This window comes from Struthio camelus, chromosome 21, assembly GCF_040807025.1.
Source record: "Struthio camelus isolate bStrCam1 chromosome 21, bStrCam1.hap1, whole genome shotgun sequence".
Taxonomy (NCBI): Eukaryota; Metazoa; Chordata; class Aves; order Struthioniformes; family Struthionidae; genus Struthio; species Struthio camelus.
In genome coordinates, this window is record NC_090962.1 from 10,673,352 (window position 1) to 10,691,991 (window position 18,640).

The following is an 18,640-nucleotide window of genomic DNA, read 5'->3' on the forward strand; positions in this document are numbered from 1 at the left end:
CTTTGGTGTAGTCGGCAGGATACTGCTGTGTCCAGCGACTTGGGCCGTTGGAAAGTGCTCCTGAAGCTGCTAAGGATGCTCGCCAGCTGACCCCAGAGGTTGCAAATGCAACCGCGGCTCAAGCTGAGAAGCTGGAGCACCCATGTGCCTACTGCAACCATGGATCGAGCTGAGAAGCTCGAGCACCAATGTGCTGCTTGTGGCTGCCTGCATTGCACATCGCTGGTGGTGACAGAGGGGGCGGCGAGATGTCTGTCCCCTGGTGGTGCGGGCACTGGTGCAAAAAGCAGATGGGGATCCAGAAACCTGGGGTGGCAATATGTGGGACCCTGACAAGGCCCACAGTTCAGAGTCAGACACAGAGCCTGAGAGGAAGGTAGCTGCCCGGCTGGTGGCAGAGCAGCAGCTTACCGGAGCAAATGCAGCCAACTGGCAAGGGCCCACAACTGTTTGCAATTGTAAAGCATGAGAGGTGCAGGATATGCAGGGTGCTACAGGTAGCAGCCCTGTGAAGGGTTCTTTGAGTGCCTGTTAAGGTTGTGGGGTGATGGGGCAGATGCCTTTTACTTTACTAGAGAGGAGCTTGATAGGCTGGGGGCTCTGCCCCAGGATCCTAGGCTGTGCAACACCCTCCATACCCCGCAGCAGCAAAACTGAAGCGTTTCCCCCTCCCTAACGGACTGGGTGCTGGGTGCAGCACGTTTAACTTGGCCGACTGCCACAGGCATTGATGGCTGGCTCACCAAGTGGACTACTATTGCAGCAGGCATAAACTAGCTGTGACAGTTCGGAATGTTGTCTGGCATTTATTCCGCCGAGTTGACTGGAATGGATCCCCATGAGCAAAACCTTAGGTCCAAAGTCAGGTGCTGTGAAACAACCTTTTGAAGCGATGGTGCTCCCTGTTTTGGGGGGTGAGGGACGGGGGCCGGTGACCGTGGGGGAAGTGGCAGTGCCGCTGTCTCTGCTAGCAGCGGTGTCCTCTGTGAGCAGAGATGGGAAGTCAGGAAAGAGGCAGGTAAACATGAAACAGAGACAGGGAGAGTTGCGGCACTATGTTCCGAGACCTGCTGCAAGCCGGCATACCATGGTGGGAGGTGGACGGCGAGTGGAGGTGGACAAAGCTGCTCGAGCAGTAGCTGCACTTCAGCCAGAGCAGCATGCACAGCCCTCGAGGGTGGGGGAGCACAGCAGGCAGCCTGGAGAGGGCGGCGGGGACCAGCAGCACCCACTGCCCGGCCAGCAGTGTGCACGGAGGGGGATCTGCCAGTGGCACAAATGGGGCCAGGCAGCATTGCACCCGCTTAGCTCCACAGCAGTTGCGGACCCAAAAGGGGTTTATCCACAGAGGACAAAAGCCTGGGGAGGTGTGGCAAGTTGATTATATTGGACCCTTCTTGGAAAGCCAGCAGCATAGATATGTCCTGACCACTGGAGAAACCTGCTCTGGTCTCTTGTACACCCACTCTTGCTCTGCAGCTACCCAGCCTCACACCATTAAAGTGTTAGAAGATGTGATTGGGTTACGTGGCTGCTGGTGGAAATCCAAAGGGATCGGGGCACTCCTTTAACAGGGAACGGCATTCAAAATTGGGCTGGAGAGCAAGGACTAGCCTGGACCTATCACATATCCCATAGTGTCAAGAGGATGAGGCCAGTCTCTTCTCCATGGTGCCCAGCAACAGGACAAGAGGCAATGGGCAGAAACTGAACCACAGGCAGTTCCATCTGAACCTGAGAAAAAATTTCTTGACTGTGAGGGTGACAGAGCATTGGAACAGGTTGCCCAGAGAGGTAGTGGAGTCTCCTTCCCTGGAGATATTCAAAACCCGTCTGGATGTGATCCTGGGCAATATGCTTTAGAGGACCCTGCTTGAGCAGGGAGGTTGGACTAGATGATCTCCAGAGGTCCCTTCCAACCTAAACGATTCTGTGATTCTGTGTGGTACCCCACCACCCACAAGGGGCAAATGAACAGACTGCTCAGAGAGCAACTGTGCCAACTGTCCCCTCCTGGTACCCTCAGGGGTTGGAGTAAAAACATTTGTCAGGCAGCTGCCTGCCTCAGGGACCGCCCACCCCATGGCTCTACCCGATATGCTCAAATGTGCCAAGGGGGCCACAGGTGCTTAGAGTGCACCGGCTGCACCCCCCAAGCCTACCACCCCATGCAAGCCATGCCCAGGAGTTCAGGGTTGGCTCTGTGATTGCCACGCAAAGAAATAACCCTGGAACCAGACAGCTGTCACCTTGTGAGCATGGGGATGGCGGTCGCCATACATAAAGGGTAGTATGGTTGCTTGGTGCCCTGCAATAGTGTAGCTGTCCAGGGGGGTGGATATCATTGCAGGGGGTCATTGCCTTGAATTGGCTTGAGGTGGTGAAGGTTGCGATCCATTACACTGGTTCCTAAGCCCTGTGAAGTACACAGGGAGACCAAATAGCCCAACGGATGTATGAGCGGATAGGGGTCCTCACAATCCCGGAAGGAGATTCCTTGCAGCCCACCCAGCAGCCAGGTGGTTTGGGGTCTACAGGGTGTGCTGTGTGGGTGCCTGATCTGACTAAACCCGGACAGTCGGGAGGGGAAATCATTGCATCAAACCCAACGTCTACAAGCCAATGAGCCTACTCCAAGTACTGCACGACGGAAAGTGCAAAGAATCAGCGTGGGACAACCCCTGGCAGTGACTATCATCACGGCTGTCAAATTTTGCACTATGGGGAAAGCGCATTGTACTCCTGGCCTATATGTTATAATGTACTCTATAGATGTAGTACAACGTAGCTGCTTGTACTCCTCAGCTGTTAATTAAGGTAATGAGTGAAAGGCAGGTACGCACCTTGTCCACAGTTCCCAGGGCTCCCCGCGCAGTTTGGAGGGTAAATTCTTTCTTAAATCTATGCTGCTTAACCCCTCGTGAACCTTGACTGTCTCTCTACGCCAGTATCCGACCCTCCCTTTCCCACCTTGCAGTCACACCATGGGATTCGAGGGTAAATTCTTTCTTAAATCTATGCTGCTTAACCCCTCGTGAACCTTGACTGTCTCTCTACGCCAGTATCTGACCCTGCCTTTCCCACCTTGCAGTCACACCACGGGATTCTTCCAGGCAGGTCCCTGGAGAGGCCCAAGTCTGCTCTCCTCAAGTGCAGGGTTGTGATCCTGCTTTTTTGCCCTGCTCCCTCCTCTCAGTATCCTGAACCCCATCCACCATCTCATGGCCACTGCAGCCAAGGTTGCCCTTGACCTTCCCATCCCCAACGAGCCCTTCACTGTTGGTAAGTGCAAGGTCAAGCAGAGCCGCTCTCCCCAGGGGCTCCTTTCTCAACTTGTATCAGGAGGTTGTCATTGATGCTCTCCAGGGACGGCCTGGGCTTGCTTGTGCCCTGCGGTGCTGTCCCTCCAGCAGCTATTGGGGTGGGAATGAGGGCGGGAAGAGTATAATCTCCTTTTTCAGACCAGTTGCTGTGGCTGAAAGTCAAACAAGAGAAAGGTATGAGGAAACCACGTTCCTGAGGAAAGAATGGATCCAATTTAAAGGGGTCTTCATCTCCAAACAAGAGAAGCCCGGTTTCCCTTGCTGAGGATGGCCATTCCCCCTATGCTGAAGAGTGACCGCTATTAGCAGAGCACCAGCAGACAATGCCACGCCTGGGTATGCAGCATAGCCAGCCTGTGAATGGGACTGTGTAGCTGCAAAAGATAAGATTGTGAGTAGCAGCAAAAGGAAGCTTTTGACACTGGCTCTCCTAACATCCTCACAAGCAAGCTGATGAAGTACAGGCTAGCTGAGCAGACAGTGAGGTGGCCTGAAAACTGGCTGAGCAGCCAAGCTCAGAAGGTTGTCATCAGTAGCACAGAGTCTTAGCTGGAGGCCAGTGACTAGCGGTGCACCCCAACACTGACTCCAATGCAGTTTAACTTACTCATCAATGACCTGGATGAGGGGACAGAGTGGCTGATGGTCCCAAAGTGGCAGGAGTGGCCATGCTGCTGCTGTGAACCATCCTGCAGTTGCTGCCAGCTCAGTCCTGAGATTCTGCATGTTAGAGCATTTCTCCGGAATGCCTCCTTCTTTCCTGCGCAGCTTCTTGGGTGAGGAGGGTGGTGTTCAGTGAGAGGAAAGAAGTGTCTGTGTGTGTGTGTGTGTGTGTGTGTGTGTGTGTGTGTGTGTGTGTGTAGGTGTGTGCATGTAGAGGAAGGACGTTGTTCCCAGTTGTTCTCTCTCCTGCTGTCCATCAAAGGACAAGCTGGAACTCTTAGTCATGTAGACAAATAGACACAGAATTTGTTTTTTTTAAGTTATCTCCTCTTCAAGTGGCATTTGCCCGGCCGGAAGGCAACCTGTGCTGCCTGGGCTTTTGGGATCCAAAGTAGGGCCAGGTTTGTGGTAAACAGAGTTTCTCTGTTGTAGGTCCCACCTGTGACCTCTACCCTTTGGGGCACTTGCGTCCTTGTGCAAGTGACGGTGCCCCTGAGCCAGTGCCCTGTCTTCAGTAGTGACCTGTAGCAGATGCTCAGGGAAGGTGTGAGAGAAGCAAGGAAAGCCGAGAATGATGATTTTTTTTTCCCCTCTGACACACTGTCCTTATTTGCAGCACTTTGCAGTTATAGGAGCTGGGCCATGAAGCCGTGTCTGAACCATCGCGGTACCCATTTGTTGGACCCCCTTGAACCCATGTCTATGTTTGCAATCCACAAGCATTCAGATGCCCCATGTGACGCCTGTGAGGGAGGACTTGAAGGCCGATGCTGGTGCTGATCCTTGCTGGCTTAGCAAAGAGCTCCCTGGGGCAGGGGGTGGTGGTGTGGGGGCAGCACCCTAAACCACCCACGGCAGCTGCCCTCACTGCTGTAGGGATCCCACACCAGCAAGGTCTGGGGGTGGGATCCCTGCAGCCCCTCTGTGACACGCTCTGTGACACGGTCTGAGGTCACTGTGGCACATCCCGCCTCACAGTGACACCTCCCCTCTGCCCAGGGTGTGCCCAGCCCTCCCCACACTGCGCTGGAGTGCGGAGGAGGAGGAGGAGGCAGAGGAGGAGGAGAGTGGAGGAGAAGTTTCCAGGCGGGAACTACAGGCGCAACCATGCGGTTCCCGTTTGTGAAGCTGCCAGCGCTCAGGCTACTCAGCCTTGATGGTGAGGCCTTAGGGGCTCTTCCAGGAGCGCGATTGTGTAGGACACCAACTCCCAAACCAGCGTTGTGTGGGGAGGGCTGGTGGCTGCCATGGGTGCCTGCCTGAGTGCCCCGTGCGGATCAGGGATCGAGGTGGCCCCCCAGGACTCCTGGGTGCAGGGCCTGGCTCTGCCCCTGCCCTCCTGGTTCCCCAGGCAGGAGTCCCGGCCACTGAGGGTCACTGGCCACCCACAGTCGTGGCTGGGCCAAGGAGCTGGAGGTGCTCAGGTGGCCGTGAGCAGCCTGTGGAAGCAGGCACCGAATACGGGGGAGCTGGGCCCTGTGGGGAGACCCCTGGGGATGCTCTTGGTGCCCAAGGCTGCTGTGGAGCACAGCACTGTCCTCTGGCCGTGGGGAAATCCATGGCCACCTTTCCCCAGAGAGAGGGGCTGCCCTTGGAGACCAGCACCTGAAAGCGGGAGGCAAGGGGACTCCTGTCTGAAGAAGGCGGAGGGGTTGTGCACCTCTCTTGGGACTTGGGAAACCGCCTGAAACGCCCACGCTGGAAATCAGTCGCTTCCCTTTCGCTTTCTGCCTGGCTTCTCTTCTGGGAGTCCAGCCACTGCTTGGAGCTGGGGCACACCCTCCCCCTGCAGATGTGAGATGGTGGCATGGCCTTGTCCAAAACCCTTCCGCTGTCTCTCTTTGAGCTCCAGCCCTCTCCTGTGCTCACTCTGCGGCCAGAGGCAGCCAAGACCTGGCCTCTGCAGCCCGTCCTGCGTGTGCTTATTCTGCTGCATGCGTGATTACACCTGCATCTGTCACTGTCCTGGCTGGGTACGTGCCGAACGTGGTGAGCTGGCTGGCTCAGAGCCTGATGTGTCTTTCCCTTGCTTTTCAGAGGTCGTGAGAATCTGGGAGAGCGTGTCGGAGTACATGCTACAGCAGATTGTGCTGAACAAGGTGGGTTGTCATCCTGCTCATCTCAGCCCCGGGCCCCATGCACAGTGGCGCTGTGCGTCCCCTCCTTGGGAAGAAGAGAGAAGGTCCCCAAAGTGCACAAGGGTGTGACAGAGCAGCTCCTTTGTCCACTGGTCCAAAGGGTCCAGGGCAGCTGTGGGAGAAGAGAGGCTTCACCCCTTTCTGGGGCATTTGCAGTCCTCACTGCTGCAAAGGAAAGACCAGACACAAAGCCTGGGCCGCTCCGCAGGGCTGACTCCACTGCAGGCCACCCCTTGGCCCTTACGTAGATGCGAAGGTCTCTTCCCTCAGGAACGTTTGTTCAGCTTTTACTTTGCATACCATTGAGAGGGTGCAGAGGAGGGAGGGGACAAAATCTGGCCTTCTCCCAAAGGCGTCTTCTCCAAAGCTTTGCAAGTGCCCCTCCAGCCCCCTTGTTCCTCCAGAGGAACAAGGCACCATCTCCTGAGGAACAAGGCACCATCTTCTGGCCCTGCTGACTCCTCAGTCCATTTGCCCACCTGAAAGCACTTTGTTCCTTTTTTCTCGCCGGGTGCCAGGGCGTGGCCCTCGATGTGCTTGGCATTTTCTATGTCCTGAGGAAGCACTGCAGTGAGGTGAACAGGGAGGTGATTATCCCGCGCTTTCACCTGTCTCCGAGAGTTGCACAGACTCATGGGCTCAGCTATGTCAACAGAGACATTCCTGGTAAGGCGGCAGAGCAAAGCCGTTGCTTCCCCTTGGGACATGTCTGGGGTGGGAGCTGAACGCAATGCAGAACTGACGGAGAGGCATCGCAAATTCCTCCCAAAGGGCCTGAGAGCAACTTCACCTTGTCCCAGCCCAACTGTTGCCCACCACGTAGTGACCTCTCGAGAGGGCGTTGGGGTATTCTTTTGTTTACTAGCACTGCATGCACGTAGACTGTCTGCCCCTGTCCTGCTTTGGAGCTGGCTCCATACCAGTCACTCTTAGGCCATGTTGGATGACTGCAGTCTGATGGAAATGTTTTGGAGCGGTTGTTTCTACCCCAGCTGAGAGGAAAGCAGTGCTGCCCCTGCAGACTGCACCAGAGCTTGTGCAGGCAAACGCCAGTGTTGCTGCTGGCTCTCACAGCCTCCTGCCAGTTCCAAGGGGGTGTAAGTCAGCTGTAAGGCGCCTTGCACCCGAGCTGGGAGCAAGAGTGTGTGCAAAGCCCCTCCCTGGCCAGATTTCCCTGGGCCTTCTGCTCCCTGCTGCCATGGCTGTGGCTGTAGTTAGACTTGGTTGATGGCTGTGTGCCACAGAGGCCTTGCGTTGGAGTGTGCAGGGGTTGTGAGCGGGGTCAGCCAAAGCTGGCACATCTGACGGTCAGCTCCGCGGGGATGGGCTGGCGGTGGCCAGACTAACCCTGAGGGCTGCTGTGCAGTCTTCTACGCATGCAGCGTGGGCCCAGCAGCCTCCCCGTGGCCATGGGAGCTGGCCACGTCTCCCCTTGTCCCCAGCTGTATTTCAGCTGCTCCCTACCCAACTGGCTTCCTCTTTTGCTGTTTCCTAGACGATCTTGAAATTGTCCCCCTGGACTATGCTCTGCTGTCATCAGCGACGTCCCTTCCCGAGAAGCTAGTGAAGGAGTGCGTGAATGACATTGTGGTGCTGTTCAGCTGGGGCGCGGGACTCGGAGAGGATTACGACCTTGTTTTCAAGGGCATCGGTCTTCTGATGAGCCGAAACAAGAGCCTCACAATGAGATATTCCAAGGAGTTTCTCCTTGCCGTGGATGGCCCTGGAATTGTATTGAAATGTCTCCTCTCTGTAAGTTGAGATTTGTCTCCCGGGCTCCCGAGAGTCCTTCCAAGCTCCTCTCAGAGGACTCTCAAGGTGATGTCTCTCGACCTGCTGCGGAGCACTTGGGAGAGACGTGACCTAGAGCAATGCAAGCTCCCTGTAGAGCTCCTTGCTCTTTGCCTTTGGTGCTCTCGGCAGCGTAGCAGAAGCTGGGAAGAGCTGTCTGCGGTGAAGCCCAAGCTCTTTGCAGCCTAGCGTCCTGTTCCCAAAGGCCTGGGGAAAGAGGCTAGTTTCCTGCACAGCTGTGCAGCTTCTCTCCATTGCAATGCAGGGCTCCTGTTTGTGAAAGACATCCCTGGGGCAGAGTTTCCCTGAGGCAGAGGCAGCCTCTCTCACCCTCAGAAAGCTTTGTGGCCTTTGTGAGTAATGCGATCCCTTCCTTGGCCTCACCTCCCGTGTCTCTGTCCTTTTTGCAGAACCCAAGCACACAATATTGGGTGTTGTCAGGCAAAGACGCTGCTGCGTTTCCTGTGCGTCCTGGGGGGATCCGTGTGCTGCCAACGTGAGTATGTTTGCTTGTGTAGCCCGTGGCTGAGCAAGCGAGCAGCTTCTCAGCTCCTGCTTGGTGGTGCTGCATTGCCAGAGCTTGCCCGCTCGTGAGCTCGTTCAAGACTAGCTGGTCCAACGGAAGGGCTCCCAGCCAACTCCTTGCTTGCTCTTTCTTCTTTTGGCCTCGGAGAGGCCTCCCCTGGATTAACGTGGAAGAGTGCTGTGGTTTTTCACTCGCAGCATAGACTGGACCGAGAGAGGAATGTCGGCATCCTTTCTCATCAAGCTTCACCTCCTCATTCCCTGTCTTTGGCAAGACATGGCCAAAAGCTGTGAAGTCAAGACTGTGTCTGCTTTTGGCTGTGTGTTGTCCTGGGCGTGGCCACAGCCTCTCTGCAGTGGTGGGTCCAAGACCTGACCTATGCAGGTCCCGTGTGGGGCATTGCCCTGTCTGTTGGGAGACTCCAGGGAAGGAAAGGTGTCCTAAAGGGCGCCTTCTGGGAGCAAGGCGGAGAGGAAGAGGAGGGACTTCTTGGCCCAGTGGGAGGCTGTGTCTAGCAGGGCTCTGCAGAGCTCGGTCCTGGCACAGTGTCCTGCGCACTGCTGAGCAGCACATCCCCTGATGACCCGAGGGTACAGAGCGGCCTCTTTACAAGCACTACAGCATGAATCTGGGAGGGTGTGCCAGCGAGCTGGAGGGCAAGATGTGAATTCACACATGGATGGATCTGGGCACACTGGAGCAAAGGAGAGTACTCTGCTCTCCGTGGGCTCTGTGGAGGCGAGAGGAGAGAGCGTCAGAAGTGGCAGCCAGGAGGACTTGTGTTAGCATACCCTTGCTCCCGGGAAGGCGAGCAAAGCACTGGGACCAGCCCCTGGCAACTGCTCGGCCCATCGAGGCAGGAGCTCTTGGCTGTGTCATGTGCTTGCCTGAAATGGGCCTCCACGGTGTTGAAGCGTCTGCACCTTCTGCTCTGGAAATGTAGAGACCGTGCAGGACTCTCATCCCTCTCTGAGCCTGCATGCTCCGCGCAAGCGGCAAAGGCAACGTGGAGTCCTTTCTCACAGCTGGGGTCTTCTTGTTTCTAGGTTTGAGATTAAGCCAGGGCCTGGGGGAAAAGCCAAAGAGCCTGGCCCCAAGGGATCCAAGCAGAGAGAAGGTAAAGGACCGTGCAACTCCCAAGGCAGGACCGAGCAGGTCTGCACACCCTCTTGCTGGAGCGTTCCCAAGCATGCTGTTCTGATGAGGTTTCTTGGTGCACAGTTACAGGGAGTGCTCCGCAGCAGCCTCACCACCGCCGAAAGAGGCGTTCTGCGGGCCAGGCCAAAGGGGCCAAGGAAGGAAAAGGGCAGCAGGGCAGCAGAAAGAAGCCTCTTGACAAGTGAGGCTCTTGGGGAAGTGGAGGAGGACAACGGGAGGGTCCCGTCCTTGTGGGAGGCAGAGGTTTCCGTTGCACACGCTGTCTGCATTAGCTCTGAAGGGCTCTTAACGCCTCTCCCAAAGGCTGGTGTTTTCTGGCTGGACAGCAAGAGTACAGCAGGTCCTTGTGCGACTTTGTTGTCAGCTCCATGTTCTTGTTCATCTTCTTCCCAGGGAAGATTTTAGCCCCCTCTTATCCAGCATGAGAGGAAATCTGCAGTCGGCTACAGAGGACAAGCTGGGAGAAGACCTGGCTAGAGAGAGAAAGCAAGAAGGTAAAGTAGTGGAGGATTCCTGGCACAGGCTTGCAGGTTCCTCCTGCATCCTTACTGCCAGGGAATTAAAGGCAAAGTCACAAAGTGAAGCCTGGGACAGGAAACCATCCGTCCTGTGGCTCTGTTTGGTGGCAGCCGTTACCCTTCAGGGGCTCGTAATGGCAGCCTGGTGCTCCAAGTTGCAGCTGATCTGCTGAAGGACACTGCCCCACTGCACTCCATTCCCTCGCCTGTAGTGCCAAGGGCTCTTTCCTTCCAGCACTGACAGAAAGTGCAGCGGGGAAACGGGACTCCGAGGGAATCGGGACTACTGCCCCAGACAGTTCCCTACCAGGACGGAGCAGCCCTGCAAGTGCTTCTTGCCTGAGCTGCCTCAAAGAGGCTCTTGTGAAGAGCTGTCTCATGTCACACCTGCAGGGAGTCGTGCTGAGAAGCGCCTCCTTGCTCGAAGGAGGCTTTCGCCCGTGAAGTTACCTGGGCTCAGAATGGACACCAGCGTGGCTCAGCAAGGCCTGGGCATGCAGCCCTCCGAGAGGTGAGGCGTGTGGAGAATGGGGCTGGGGCAGCAATGCGCTCTTGTCCTTGTGGCAGTGAGAGATTTCCGTTGGACACATTGCTCTCAAAGGCCCTTCACGTGTGTCCCACGGGTGGGCACTGTCTTGCTGGAGGGCAAGTGGGCAGCAAGGTTTTTTGAGACGCTCGTGTCATCTTCTTTTTTTTTTTTGTGATGTTTTCGTTTCCAGATCTGAGCTTGCACGAGCACACTTGGCCACTGAGGCCTCCTTCAAGGCTCTCCAGGAACAACAGCTCATAGGAGGCATGCCGAAGGAGAGTGAGAAAGGAGGTAAAGTAATGGATGAGTCCTGAGACAGGCTTGCGGGTCACCTCTATGTCCTTACTGCCAGGGAATTAAAGGCACAGTCACAAAGTGAGGCCTGGGATAGGAAACGGCCCCTCCTGTGGCTCTGTTTGGTGGCAGCCGTTACCCTTCAGGGGCTTGTAATAGAAGGAGACCTCAGGGCAGCCTGGTGCTCCAAGTTGCAGCTGATCTGCTGAAGGACACTGCCCCACTGCACTCCATTCCCTCACCTGTAGTGCCAAGGGCTCTTTCCTTCCAGCACTGACAGAAAGTGCAGCAGGGAAGCGGGACTCCGAGGGAATCGGGACTACTGCCCCAGACAGTTCCCTACCAGGACGGAGCAGCCCTGCAAGTGCTTCTTGCCTGAGCTGCCTCAAAGAGGCTCTTCTGAAGAGCTGTCTCATGTCACACCTGCAGGGAGTCCTGCTGAGAAGCGCCTCCTTGCTCGAAGAAGGCTTTCGCCCATGAAGTTACCTGGATTGCAAGAAGACACCAGTATTGGTCAGCAAGGCCTGGGCATGCAGCCCCCCGAGAGGTGAGGCGTGTGGAGAATGGGGCTGGGGCAGTGCTGTGCTCTGGTCTTTCTGCCATTTCGATGTTTGCATTGAGTACATTGCCTGCATTAGCTCCGAAACGCTCTTCACGTGTGTCCCAAGGGCAGGCACTGTCTTGCTGGAGGGCAAGTGGGCGGCAAGGCTTTTTGAGACGCTCGTGTCATCTTCTTTTTTGGTGGTGTTCTTGTTTCCAGATGTGAACTTGCACGAGCACACTTGGCCACTGAGGCCCCCTTCAAGGCTCTCCAGCAACAACAGCTCAAAGGAGGCATGCCAAAGGAGAGTGAGAAAGGAGGTACAGTAATGGATGAGTCCTGAGACAGGCTTGTAGGTTTCCCCTGGGTTCTTATTGCCAGGGAATTAAAGGCAAAGTTACTCTGTGATGCTTGGGATAGGAAAGTGCCCCTCCTGTGGCGCTGCTTGCTGCTTGGGAAAGCCAATGTGCTCTTTCCTTCCAGCACTGTCAGAAAGGATGTGAGTCTTGCGGGGAAACGGGACTCCAAGGGAATCAGAATTACTGCCACAGACTGTTTCCTACCAGGACGGAGCAGCCCTGCAAGTGCTTCTTGCCTGAGCTGCCACAAAGAGGCTCTTCTGAAGAGCTGTCTCATGTCACACCTGCAGGGAGTCGTGCTGAGAAGCACCTCCTTGCTCGAAGGAGGCTTTCGCCCGTGAAGTTACCTGGGCTCAGAATGGACGCCAGTGTGGCTCAGCAAGGCCTGGGCATGCAGCCCCCCGAGAGGTGAGGCGTGTGGAGAATGGGGCTGAGGCAGTGGTGTGCTCTGCTCCTTGTGGCAGTGAGATGTGCCAAAGCTCAGGGCATCTCTTGCTCTGGGGATGCTAATGCAACTTGTCAAACACACCCACATCTGCTGCAGAACCACCTGCTGCTGCAGAACCACCTTCTGCCCAGCTTGAGAGCACAGGGGGCAGAGCACACTCATGCTGTGCTGCTACAGACTCTGCCTGCTCTGTATTCTTAGGGTGCTACCAGCAACTCAGGGGAGAGCCTCAAAAAAAGATAAGAGCAAAACAGCTCAGCCAGGCAGCCACAAAGCGGAAAGCCCTGTTTGCAAAGGGTATCGCACCACAGGGCAGGTACGTGATCTGGCCCCATGTCACCACTGTGTCCTAGGGCACTGTGGAAATGTGGCGCCCTGTGGATACAGCTTCCCCCAAGAGCCCTTGCTAGGTGTTGACCTGCACATTCCGTGGCTTCTTGTGGATCTTGCTATAGAAGACACAAGTTACTCTTGAGTCCCTCCTCACACCACTGTCTCCGGGCTGCCCCTGGAAAGGGGAAAAGTTAGGCTTTCCCGGGAGAGAAAAGAGACTGGTGCTTTCTAGGGCCTTGGTCATAGCAGGAGGGCTTTTCAGGGCTGGCATTAGGCCCAGGCTATTGCTGTGAGCAAGGCTGAGGGCAAGGGGCAGGAAAACTGCCAGCGGCTGCAATTCCTGCTGCCTGCTGGGCCTGTCTCTGCCCTCCAGAAAGTCTGCCTCCTCTGCATGCAGCAGGAGGAACGACGCCTCCAGGCAGCATGGTGGGAAGAGCTGGAGAGGCAAGAAAGGGCCGAGTGGGCAGAGCAGCAGACCTGCCTCCCAGGCGTGGGGCAGGTGACTTGTCTTTGCAGCTCAGCTGCTCATTCCCATGATGGGAGACTTTGTCAGTGAAAACTACGGGACCCAAAGAGCAATCTGCTGTGCTGCGGGCACATGGTCCTGACGCCTGCCTCGAGCTCCAGGACACCCCCCAGCCAGGGTGCCTGCCCTTTGAGGTGGGACACGAGCTCTGCTCATTTTTAACCGATGCCTCAGGGCACACTGCCCACCCCCCGACATGAAAGGTAATGCCATCTTCCTGGGCTTCAGTGGCTGAAGGATGAAGCCTTTCTGGTTCCCGTGCTCGGGAAGAGCAGGCGAGGACTGAGTATGCTGAGAAAGGCTGCAGAGTGCCCGGGTGCCTTGCATGCTGTGCCGGGAGGGATACTTCCTTCAGTGGCACCTCAAGCTACTACACACACTTTTCTCCCTTGTGCAACAGAGGAGACACCGAGCTCCACTGGAAGGCATGGGGAAAGGAGCCAAAGCGTAAACCGGCGCAGCTCTCCCTGCAGCAGTAAGTGTGCAGAGCCCCAGCGTGGACAGGCGCAGCTTAACGCCGGGGATCCAGGAGCGGGTCAAAGATCCCGGCCCAGAGCCATGGGGCTGCATAGGACATCCTCTGATTTCTCCTGGCCAGGGAATGCCCCGCATTAGCCCTTGACTGCGAGTTCCCCTCCAGAGCCCCAAGCGACTGCTTTGGGCTTGGCCTGAGTTGAGGACTGGGGGTGCAGATGGGACTGTGGGGGTGCAGGCCTGGGCTGGGCTGGGCACAAAGGGTCTCAGCAGGGCTGAGAGTGACCTTGTCCCTGCCGCTGCAGCCACAAGTCCCTGCCAGCAAGGCAGAGCCACCGTCGGCTAGAGGTGGCTAAAGCCTGGTGGCAGAAGCCAAAGAACAGGGGAGAGCAAAACCCCTGCAAGGCTCACAGCGAGGAGCAGCTGCTCTGGTGCTTATGTCTGAGCAGGTCTGGGGCTTTTCCTGCCTGCGTTGCCCTGCCTTCCCCGGCCAGCAGCCCTGGGGACACCGGGGCTATCACTGGCACCACCACCGCTGAGACGGGGCATGTTTGAGCTTGGCCGTGAACCAGGCACCCTGACACCCAAGGGGACGTGCCTACACCTAACACTGAATACCTCTCCTTTGGCCTCCCTAGCACCAGCGAGAAGAGGCCCTTGCAGTCCCGGAGGGGAAATCAGTAGCAACTGCTGCTGTGTGAAGGGGAGACCAGCCTCTGCAGGGAATAAAAAGGCAGGTGCTGCTCTGAAGCCTGTGAGAGATGCCAGAGTGATTTTTAGGGACAGAAGGGAATAACGTGCACACACACCACACTGCGTGCCTCCCCACCAAAGCGTGCATCGACAGGGCATGGCATGTATATATGGCCCACATGTGCACGTCATGTGCACATCAACAGCACATGCAGCGCGGCATAGGCATGTACACAGCCTGCGGTGTGTGCACAGACCCCACTGTGGGCACATGCACCCTGCAGGTCGCGTAGGGTGTGGGCAGGGAGGCATAGCCCTGTGCCCTGCCCTGCTTGTGCAGCACCTGAACTTGTGCAATGTCAAGGGCCCTCCGCCTGCACTGCTGGGGCCAGTCCCTCGGGGCACCACAGGTTGCCTCTCACTTGCAACGGGGTCACCTGGGACTTCCACACCCTGCGGCTGCTGGGAGGGCTTTTGCCCTTGTGTCCAGACTGCTCTTATATGGGAGGGGGGCAGGAGGAAGGGTGGGATGTCTCCTAAGCTGGAAGAAGATCCATCTATTTCCCAGCCCTGCTAGACGACTTCTCTACAAGCTGCCCCAAGAGTGGAGGGGACTGACTGGCCAGCAGCTCTGCAGCAAAGGCCCTGGGGCTCCCGGTGGGCAGCCCGGGGAGGTGCGCACTCTGAGCCCACACCACAACCCTGCTGCCATGGGCCCAAGGGCAGCATGATGGGCTCTGCAGCCCAGTTACCTCTGGGTGACTTTCCTGGGCAACTTCTCCCTCCTGCAAAGACTCTGCAAGCAGGGTCCACACCCAAAGGACAAAGGAGTCCTCTTGGGCAAGCCATGCAATAGGTAGCTGTGAGTAGCACGCAGCTTAGCTCGGCCTCCATATGCTTGCGGAGAGGGTGAGGCAGCTGGGCGTGGGCGAGGGGTGCTTTACTGGTCAGCTGCCTGGGCAAGGCTTGGCCTCTCACCCTCCTTGGCACAGGCTGATCCTCCACACTGCTGACACCTGCTGCCTGGCCTCTCTCAACTCCATTTCCAGCCATTATTCACCTCCGTTTCTAGCTCTTTGGGCTCCGGCATCACTCCTGCACGTGCCCCGAGCTGCCCAGGCCAAGCAGCTGGGAACAGAGCTCTCGCTTCAGCTCTGCCTTCAGCCTGGCACAGCTGTAGAGCAGGCCTGCAGCACGCCCACTGCGCTGAACTCAGAACCATCCCAACAAGCAGAGCCACTTTCCATTAGAAATGACTGCAGCAAAAGTGGTGGGAGGACAAAACCGCCTGCAGTCGGCTCCAGCAGGCACTGCCCTCTGGCGAGGAAATGGGAGCAGCCGGAAAAACCCCCAGGCTGCCTGCAGTGGTCCCTCGGTGCTAATCAGAGCTACCTGCAAGGCAGAGTAAAGCCCACTCCTCCCCTCCGCCCAGCAAAGGGTAGAGGGAAATCCACCTTGACTCACATCGCTGGCAGGTTAGGGAGGATAGCACAAGACTAGCGTAGACTAGCTGAGGTTGGAGGTACATCACCTGGTCCAACCCCCCCGGCTCAACTAGGGTCTCCTAGAGCAGGTTGCCCAGGACTGTGTCCAGACAGCAGGTCAGCCCCCTGCCTGTACTGCTCGAGGGGACTATTCCTGCCCAGCCGGAGCACTTTGCACTTCCCTTTGTTGAACGTCATGAGGTTCTTCTTGGTGCACTTCTCCAGTCTGCCAAGGGGCCTCCGAATGGCAGCCCAGCCTCCTGGTATATCAGCAACGCCTCTCAGTTTTGTGTCACCTGCAAACTTGCTGAGGATGCCTTCAAGCCCATCATCCAGGTCATTAGTGAAGATATTAGAGGGGAAAGAGAAGGCAAAGGGCAACAAAATGCGTCCAGCACCATGGGGCAGGGGGAACTCCCGCGCTGCTATGCCTACTGACTGCTAGCAGGAATTCACTGGTGGTTTTAAGTGCTGATACCTAAGGCAGGAGCGCAGAGAGCTGCTCTGATGTCTCACACTCGACACGACTACTGTTGTCCCAAAGAAGGGTTCTTTCACCCGGTGTGAAATGAGCCGAAAACACACAGAGTCGCGATATTTGTTTAATTCATTTCCGCGCAGAGGTGGGTGCTAGGTGGTAATTCCACAAAGCTAGCACACCTGATTGCTACACAGCTTACACTTTACAACAGTTTAAGCAACAGTTAGCAGCATAGTTTACAACTACATGAAGTCATCCTTACTCTTATTGCTTCTGTTAGGTCTCATCTTCATTTGAAGTCACAGCATCCTCTTTTTCTCCTGCGCATGCTCTATGGGGAAGGGGCTTTGATCAGCAGGGGGCTTCCCTGCTTGTGGGTGGGTTTTTTATTATGCCAATTAGGATAGTTCACCCGCAGTTCAAGTAGGTCTCTCCTGTTTTATCAACTGTTTTTGTTCTCTTCAGGTTTATTTGGGAGCTTCCTGATCTGCTTGCCTTATAGTGTTGTCTTGCTCCTTCCTTCAAGGCCTTGTTCATTGTTAACTGGACAGGTGAAAGACTGACTAATACCCTAGGCTCCTTTTTTCCCATACCTCCAACAGTTCCCCCCTTTGAGACTTAGAGTAATAATTCATTATTTCCAATCAGTCTCGTGTAGTGTCTTTTGGTTTTTTCCCCTTGGCGTATATCTTGTTGGAATTCTTCTCTATTTCTTATAGGAAGACTTTTAGGGTGGGTTGTGGTTATCCTTACAGGTGAGGATTGTGACGTTGCAGCTCGGATGATTATACCCTTGATACATCTAAAGATTACGCAAATTACTCTAATCAACATTACAAGTATAACCAGGGTTTGGAGCAAATTCGGCAGCCATCTTGTTAAAGGGATTCCCATCCTGTGAAGGATGCTCACTTTCCATATGGCTCCTCAGATCACAACGAGTGTTTGCCACTCGTTCTACTTGATCCAATTGTTTACCTAGATTTTCAGTGATGTTAAGGATATGGACACAGCAACTGTCATTTCTTAAGTCGGAATAGCCGCATACTCCATGTTCATGTAATACAAGCAAATCTCGGACCAAATGACTTTGCAAAGTCATTTTGGAGGGGGCCTGCAAGCGAGAATTTAGGTCCCCCATCCCAATTCCTGTCCATTTTAAAATCGATGTCCCTTCTTTGTTACGCCAGGTTATGGTACTATTGGGTACATTCTTCCACATATGTTCCCACATTGATGTTAAGTTACTTGCGAGTGTTCCCCAAGGTATTGGTGACTCAGCAGACTTTGGAGTTGGCAAACAAATAGTGATCGGAGTTACATCATGGATTTTTCCAAAAGACTGTATAAATTGTAAGATCAGATTTGCATTACTAACAGGTAAACATAGTAAAATTAAGAGTGTTCTTCTCCATAGTCCTCTAGACATCGTAGCTTAGTTTGAAAAGATCCGTATTCTATAAGTAAATCTTATGCTTGCTGACTACAGGCAGCAATATTGCCAACCTACAACTAGACAATAACCGCTCTCACGAGCACTTTAACTCAGTGTATGCACATTTTGGAGTTCTAAGTGCAATTCATTAACCAGTATAATTCTTAGAGAGCTTTAATTTTAGTGCTCCCGTCTGCATAGACGTCCACTGCCCTTCTGGAGGAGCTTTTTTCACTCTCGTGTAGTGGATCCGGGAGCCTATCCCTTCCACCTTCACTGCAGTGTATGTAGTTAGGAGCACAAGATAAGGCCCTTTCCACTTTTCTTTTAACGGTTCATCCTTCCAGGTCTGGATATAAACCAGATCTCCAGGCTTGAAATTATGTACTGGAGAGTCTAAAGGAAGTGGAGCTCGCTGGTTGAGATACCTGTGTAAAGAGGATAATACCTGCGAAAAAGATAACAAATAATCTTTCAGGATTTTCTCACCCTTGATATGCATTTGATCGCTCCGATTTCCCATTTCATGAATAGGATATGGTTTTCCGTACAATATTTCAAATGGACTTACCCCTTCCCTTGCCCGTGGAGTAATTCTAATCCTCATTAAAGCAAGCGGTAGAATGTCTACCCATTTACGCTGAGTTTCTTGACACAATTTAGAAATTTCTCTTTTAAGGGTTTGATTCCTTCTTTCCACCTTTCCACTAGACTGTGGTCTCCAAGGGGTATGCAAGTCCCACTGTATTGGGAGGAACTTAGGCACTCCCTGAACTAGTTCTGAAACAAAGTGAGGCCCTTTGTCTGAGGAGATACCCTCAGGAACGCCAGATCTGAGGGTTATTTCCTTTAACAGGATCTTAATTACTTCCCTAGCCCTATTGTTGCGACAGGGGAAAGCCTCAGGCCATCCAGAAAACCTATCT

General features: G+C 55.0%; 1 protein-coding gene across 1 annotated transcript; it reads left to right on the forward strand.

Annotated features, from left to right (window-relative positions):
• The first annotated feature begins 6,647 nt into the window (after positions 1 to 6,647).
• Positions 6,648 to 14,376, forward strand: LOC138061855 (uncharacterized). The gene is made up of 9 exons (XM_068916281.1): positions 6,648 to 6,790; positions 7,620 to 7,876; positions 8,326 to 8,411; positions 9,488 to 9,558; positions 9,663 to 9,780; positions 9,993 to 10,093; positions 11,370 to 11,487; positions 13,548 to 13,622; positions 14,260 to 14,376. Exons 2-9 carry the CDS (start codon positions 7,784 to 7,786, stop codon positions 14,303 to 14,305), a joined length of 708 nt encoding a protein of 235 aa, XP_068772382.1. The 5' UTR covers positions 6,648 to 6,790; positions 7,620 to 7,783; the 3' UTR covers positions 14,306 to 14,376.
• Positions 14,377 to 18,640: the final 4,264 nt, after the last annotated feature.